At 35.1% G+C, this 7,393-nt stretch overlaps 2 protein-coding genes across 2 annotated transcripts in view; one reads left to right on the forward strand and one right to left on the reverse strand.

The window, feature by feature from the left end:
• Positions 1-4,044, reverse strand: part of LOC107553249 (probable flap endonuclease 1 homolog) — a 9,154-nt gene extending 5,110 nt beyond the window's left edge. Inside the window, exons 1-7 of the mRNA XM_016235418.1 lie at positions 3,905-4,044; positions 3,587-3,662; positions 3,355-3,457; positions 2,901-2,955; positions 1,982-2,043; positions 1,744-1,880; positions 800-860 (exon numbers count right to left, since the gene is read on the reverse strand). Of these exons, the coding sequence (XP_016090904.1) occupies positions 800-860; positions 1,744-1,880; positions 1,982-2,043; positions 2,901-2,955; positions 3,355-3,457; positions 3,587-3,662; positions 3,905-3,986 (576 nt within the window). The 5' untranslated portion in view covers positions 3,987-4,044. The remainder of the gene's footprint in view (positions 1-799; positions 861-1,743; positions 1,881-1,981; positions 2,044-2,900; positions 2,956-3,354; positions 3,458-3,586; positions 3,663-3,904) is intronic.
• A 610-nt stretch (positions 4,045-4,654) lies between these two features.
• Positions 4,655-7,393, forward strand: part of atr (ATR serine/threonine kinase) — a 27,221-nt gene continuing 24,482 nt past the window's right edge. The window contains exons 1-3 of the mRNA XM_016235413.1: positions 4,655-4,670; positions 4,766-4,964; positions 5,311-5,561. Of these exons, the coding sequence (XP_016090899.1) occupies positions 4,655-4,670; positions 4,766-4,964; positions 5,311-5,561 (466 nt within the window). The remainder of the gene's footprint in view (positions 4,671-4,765; positions 4,965-5,310; positions 5,562-7,393) is intronic.

A 7,393-nucleotide genomic window follows, 5' to 3' on the forward strand; every position in this document is an offset into this window, starting at 1 on the left:
CCGGTGTGCCTACACTCATAGAAAATAATGTTTTCAAATAAAATTAAAGACGTGGCGTGGCGCGACGCTGTGCTTCTCATCGGGTGTGCGACCGCCTGAAACGCTGTTTTTTTCACCTCCGTGCCCAAACGTCTTTGTTTGGGCTTCCGAAAGCGGATGATGTCAGGAAACAGTGGTTGCAATTTATTTTTTAACTCTGTTCCTGAGCATTATAACCCCAATTTGCTATTGTGTGCTGCACATTTTACTGAGGACAGCTTCCACAACACGAGGGAATACAGTGCCGGATTCGCCAAAAGCTTTAGTTGAAAGACGGAGTAAGGGGGCATGGCAGTACTGAAACACTGTCTAAGCTGTTCACAATCACAACGCACTGGGACAGCTAACCAATCACAACACATTTTGTTTTTCGGAAGGCGGACCTTCATCAAAGCCGGAACTAATCGAGCCGTTTGTGCCAGGCTGGGGAGAAAGGTATTGTAATAATGTAAATTATGTGAAAAATAATGTGTTTTTCGAAAAACCTAGTATGAGAGCATGTTCTAGTACACCCCCAAAACAAAATCAAGACTTTGTAAAAGAGCATAATAGGACTCCTTTAACAATAACCATGCAATTCTAACGTTTCTCAAAATCAAAATAAAGTTACAACTACTACACTCAGGAGTAATGCCAATTGCATCAAGATATTTTAGATATGTATATTAGCAGCTATTGACAGTCAGGTGCTGAGATTTGTTACAAAAATTAAGAGCAAGGGTCAGCAAAAAATGAAAAGAAGGCAAAACATTGAAAATACCTGTTTATATGTCAGCTGTAGAGCTTCCAATAGCTTTGGTAAGGAGTACTCTGTGACCTCACTATGAGAGAAATGATTTAAGGACATAATCATGATAGATATCTGTATTTTAATACACACAACAGAAGGTCATTAATAAAGAAGTCCTTTATCTCTATGTCAATTTAACATGTTAGAAACATGCCTTTCCAAAAAGGTGTAAAAATGACTATTAATGCCTTGTTGTAAATTTATATATTCAATATTATTTAACTCGGCATTACGTAATATGTTTGATTTAATATTTGTAACAAATAATTTGGTTTGCAAAATATTATAACGTCATATCATTAATGTAAGTTACTTTATTTTATTTTTTTACATTTGTTATTATTATTTTTTCTTTTCTTAATTTACTTATTTAAATGTTCTATGTCTTCTTTCTCTCGTGTTATTTATGTATATATGTATGCATGTATGCACTCAGAGCTCCTGGAAACCACAACAACTTTCTTGTGTTTGGCGAATAAAGCTCATGATTTGATTCTGATTAAGAGAGCTCAATTAAGGCTTACAACAAAAGGTGAAATGATAAAAATAACAACCATAATAGCAAATATTAATATCACTAATAAAATATTAATTATTCATATTAAATATTTTATTACATAACGATATTATTACAACGTATAATTTATAATACACTATTAAAACTGAGCTTGTGAGGACAAATCCTTTGAGCCAGACAGTAGATGAGCTAAAATGCCTTAAGTTTTATGTTTACATTTGCTTAAATATTTGTTCATTTATTTTATTTTTGTATTCATGCATCTTTCATGTACTATTTTTAGGTGTGCTTGTAAGAAAAAATAATATTTGCTAAAACTTTATATTTAAAAGCATATCTTTTTCAATGTTCTCCTGCAAAATCTACAATCAGAACAAGATTTTGACTACTTTCTCACCTGTCTCTCTTTGCATTGAGCTGGCGGAGCAGAACAGTCCCTCCAAATGCCAGTGTGTCCATGTCCTCTGAGGCTACAGCATTAACTGTGCCACTTTTGACCAGGTGGGCACACAGCGCCTCTGCTTCACCTGGAGCCTGACATTCACGGCGATGAAAGTCAAAACAAGTCAAGCAAGAACCTCGCAAATTAATATGAGACAGAATTTATGTTTATAAAGCTAACTAAATTAAAATACCTTGATACATGGCACACCCATGAGCTGTAAGAGACGCAGGCAGTCTTGTTTAAAGTTGGACACTAAAGTGCAAAATATCATAATGTACATAAATGTCATATAGTCACAAGCACACTAGAAATAATGATTAGCAGAAACAGTGTGAAATAATACGATAGTTATAATATTATTTTGGAAGAAAAGACTACTTTTAATGACAGTAAAGACATTTATAATGTTGCAAAAGATTTCTACTTCAAATAAATGCTATTCTTTTGAACTTTCTATTCAAGATTCATTAAGAAAAAGTATAACTTTTCACAAAAATATTAAGCAGCACAAATGATAATGATAAGTCATGTTTCATGAGCTTATTAGAATGATTACTGAAGGATAATGTGACACTGACGATTGAGTAATGGCTGCTGAAAATTAAGCTTTACCCTCAAAGAAATAAATTACATTTTAAAATATATTAAACAGAAAACGGTTATTTTAAATTGTAATAATATTTCACAATGTTGTTGTTTAGAAATAATGATTAGCAGAAACAGTGTGAAATAATACGATAGTTATAATATTATTTTGGAAGAAAAGACTACTTTTAATGACAGTAAAGACATTTATAATGTTGCAAAAGATTTCTACTTCAAATAAATGCTATTCTTTTGAACTTTCTATTCAAGATTCATTAAGAAAAAGTATAACGTTTCACAAAAATATTAAGCAGCACAAATGATAATGATAAGTCATGTTTCATGAGCTTATTAGAATGATTACTAAAGGATCATGTGACACTGACGATTGAGTAATGGCTGCTGAAAATTAAGCTTTACCCTCAAAGAAATAAATTACATTTTAAAATATATTAAACAGAAAACGGTTATTTTAAATTGTAATAATATTTTTTGCCACATATTTACAATACAACGCCACACACCTGTGTTGGAGCTCTGTGAGCTGTTCCAGCCTGTGCTTTGAGCTCTTTTTTCCAGCTAGAGGAATTAAAATATATGAAATATTATTAAATACACAATAATTACATAATTATTATATGTACAGTACCGTGCTAAAGTCTTAGGCCATTAGTATTTTCACCACCACCACCACCACCACCAACAACAACAACAACAACAGGTTTTAAGCCCGTTATTTCTGGATGATAGTGAGATCAGATCTCTGTGTGGAGCATTGCCTGTTGTCAGACTCCTTGTGCATGCAAAAATCTCACTGGATTATTACAATTAATGGCAAAAGAAATGTAAACTGATATTTCGTACCGACACACTACAGCAAAAGATAGAAATAACTGACTGGTGAAAATAGTAGTGGCCTAAGACTTTTGCTCAGTAGTGTATATAATTACTAAATAAGTGTATTAGTACACATCTCACCACAGCTCTCTTTTGATTAGGTGGCCTGCCATCAAGCACAAAGACAGGCTTGATGTCATGCTCCAGGAAAGTAAGAGTGCGGTAAAACAAGCCTGTGAGAGGACTGCAACATCACACGTTCATATGATAAGATAGCACATCTATACCTAAAAAATCTTAATATTTACAAAACAGAAAAGACACTGATTTTAATGTATTTTTTTAACAAACTCGATGACTCAATAATACTGACCTTAGCTTCAGATGGCTGGGGAGAGCAGAGCGAAACTGATTCACCACAATAGATGTATCCAGTGCGATAATCTTCCCTAAATCACAGATACATGACAATCAGTGCAGTTTTATGCAAATTAAAAAAGAACAAAAAACGTAACGTTAGATGACAACTAATGCTAACAATCTAACTCTGAAGAGTAGTTTCCAGATGCATTTTCCGCCTGTCAGTGGCTTTTCTTACTGTCTTCTCTTCTTTCGTGCGGATTAATAGATCATTTGATGCCCAATTAGCTGCTTTGTTACATTTTTTTGAACAGCACTGCATTGATCTTACCAGAATAATCGCCGATCTCTTTGTTGCGCATAGAGTCTGGCGCGTCAAAGTGAATTAGATACGCTAACTTTGTAATCCCCATATTTTACTTTAACTCGCGCCTGTAGGACTGTAATGTTCTTGTCCTTCACCCATAGACTGTGATATTAACCAATCACCACACAGCTTCGTTGATTGACAGATGTCTCGTCCGGTCAGCGGTGAGTAATCCCAAACCAATGGCGCTGTCTCAAACTATACCTACATCTTCCGGTTTGTCTGAATTGTCGTTGTGTTTTCTGACTTGTTAATTTGTTTTCAGATTTGTCGTTGTGTTTTCTGACTTGTTATTTTGTTTTCGAATTTGTCATTGTGTTTTCTGACATGTTATAATGTTTTCTGAATTGTTGTTGTGCTTTCTGAATTGTTATTTTGTTTTTTAGACTTGCATTTGCGTTTGTAATTTGTTCTTTTGTTTTCAGAATTGTGATTTGTTCTGCACTTCTCGGTCACCGTATTCAACAGAGCGCCAATAGGCCACCACGACCTCACGTTACTCGTTGCGCGACTGCAAACAAACTGACCCGACGCGCTTGCCGTAGACAAAGCTCCGGAGTGCGAAAATACTTTTGAAAGTGATGCGCGTGTGGGATCAGAGGATGAACAGACTGCGAGTGTTTTATTAGGTCTGCTCGGCCTAAACCATTTTTTTTGTTGTTGTATATAGTAAACGCTCATTTACAAAGTAAAAGTATCTTATAGTGTCTCATAATGTTAATGGATAACTGTTTATTTCAGTGTTGTTCCTCAATAAGTTTAATTTATTTTACAGTTCACTTACAGTACATTTCAATGTTTGTTGTTTTGTGCGTTTTCTTGTAGCTGCACAAACTCGAGCGCACTGTGTGTTTCTACTTGCCCTGCTGTCGAAGAGTGTGTGCGGTGACTGGCGGTCGTCGGTTTACCGCTGGGCCCTGCAAAGTAACAGTGAATCTGAGCGGGCCAGTGCTGTCAGAGGCTTCCCCCTTCTGCTGCACAATCTAGGAGTCAAATCCTATAGCCTCATCCACGAGGTCCTTCTGTACGTCATCCAACAGTCACACACTCTGAGAAAAAAAAAAACCCATCCAAGATTGGCTCACATTAATTCATGATTCTTATGGTTATGGCAGACCTGGAGATATAAAGGAATTTTAAACCTGTGATTTGAAATGGAAATTTATTTTGAGAATATATATTCTTCTAGTTAGTGTTAGATCTTTTAAATACATTTTTAAATCCTTATGCATTATATGTATGACTGAAAAACATTTTAAAAGGGGAACTCTGAACAGATAAAAATTGTGGAAGATGTGGAAATGTTTACTTTTCTGAAAAGTCCTTTTTAATGCACTTTTGTAAACATTTTAATTCAATAATGCATTTAGGAACAGACTCCAGGACAGCTCAACAGAAGTCAAAATCGAGCTGGCCGGTATTACAGGGCAGTTGGCTTGCTGTTTGTCTGAGAGCTCACAACTGCAGTTCCCTCAGGATATGATGCCATCCCATGAGTTGCTCTGTGTTGGTCTCAGCATTTCAGACTCCCACCCCAGCCAGACTTCCTCCATCGGAGCCTCCATCATTCCTTCTTTCCTTCTGCTGCTCAAATCTGTGGAGGACAAGAAGGTCAAGCAAGGTTAGTCCAGTCAGCATTACTTTCTAATTAAATAATTAAATAGTCTGCTGCAGTGATAATGTATTTAAGCCAACCTGTAAATTAGCATCACGCTGGTTCCCTCGACAAAAACCCATTAGGATTTTGGATAGGGATGCACTGATGTATCGGCCGCCGATATTTATCGGCCGATTTTTCCTCAATTTACAACCATCGGCATATCGGCTATATAAGAAAAAGGCTGATATAACAAACCAATGGTTTATTAATTAACTGCGTGAAGGCACTGAGCTGTATAATGTCTGTTGCATAATCCTAGCGCTGATGTCTGCACTTTAATGCTAATCAAATAACAAAAGATCGCACACTATTCTTGACTAAATAACTTTTGTAGCTTTCATAAGTGTAGCGGACCTCATCTGAATGATGACCAAAACTTTACTGATGTTTTAAGTTTATTGCGTCCGTTTTCACTCCAAAAAAAATCACCATAAAAGCTAAACAAAACACAGCACAAGAAGTGCACATTAAACTCTCACTCTCAGTTGCATTATCATCAACATACAGCGAATTACACAAAACATTTATTACAACTAACAGTAAACAAATATATACAGATCTTATGCCTTTTTGGGGGGTGCTTAATAAACGGACAAATTTATAATAAAAACTCTCACTCTCAGTTGCATTATCATCAACATACAGCGAATTACACAAAACATTTATTACAACTAACAGTAAACAAATATATACAGATCTTATGCCTTTTTGGGGGGTGCTTAATAAACGGACAAATTTATAATAAACAACAGCTTTCATTACCCATATAGCTGCTCCGAAGATTAGAAAACCTGTCAAAATAAGAGTCCCACCTTGTTAATGGAGATCTCATACATATTTAAACTTACAAAAAATATCAAAATGTATACAAAAACAAATTAGAAGATTAATCATAATAAAGTATGTTACAATAAAGAAGGATTAATATGTATTTAATTTATACAGTGATGTTATTTTATATTTTTGTTTACTTTATTTCTGTACCTGAAAACTGTTAAACCTATCTAAAAAGCACTGTTTATTTAGTATGTATCTTTGTTCTGTTGTATTTATGTAGGCCTGCTGAATGTTAAATCCAATCCATGTTCATTAGAAATGATTTTATAATGCAGCAATAAATCTGCTAGCATAATTTAATGCAGGTGTTTTTGAATGTTGCTGATTTAAAACATGATCAAAATACTATCTATTTTGATCCCAAAATTTCAAATAAGAGAGGAAGTGACAAATATCGGTATCGGAATCGGCCAATAAGTGATTGTTAAAATCGGTATCGGCATCTGCCCCAAAAATCCTATCGGTGCATCCCTAATTTTGGATTATTTACAGAAAAAAAGCTCTGTGATTAACAAAAGTAATGACTGTCACACATTTTGTTCCTGATGATAATGTTTTGTTCAAATTTGATGAATTTTGAAGTCTAAATAAATCACCAGATTTAAGCCAAACATTGGTGTGGCAAGTGGAGTTGTCACGATTTCCACTGAGGACCTCCTGAAGGATGTAAGGAGGAGTGAGCACAGTTGAGGGAGAGAAATGACCAGGCCTGGAACATTTTATGTTTTGTGTGTGCGTCAGTTGGCTGTGAGGTGGCTGCTGCTCGTTATGTTTGAGTATTTTTAATTTGTGAGATTGTATGTTTAATTTGAACTGTTTGCCTCCTTTTTCTTCCCATATCAACGAACTTCAACATAGTTGGCTATAAACAAACTACACTACAGTTGCTTGAGTTTAGTGTCACCATCATGAAGCCACTGACAACTCTTTCAGTCTTTATTTAAACAACGTTTTCC

This window comes from Sinocyclocheilus grahami, unplaced genomic scaffold (genome assembly GCF_001515645.1).
Source record: "Sinocyclocheilus grahami isolate Dianchi unplaced genomic scaffold, SAMN03320097.WGS_v1.1 scaffold467.1, whole genome shotgun sequence".
Lineage (NCBI taxonomy): Eukaryota > Metazoa > Chordata > Actinopteri > Cypriniformes > Cyprinidae > Sinocyclocheilus > Sinocyclocheilus grahami.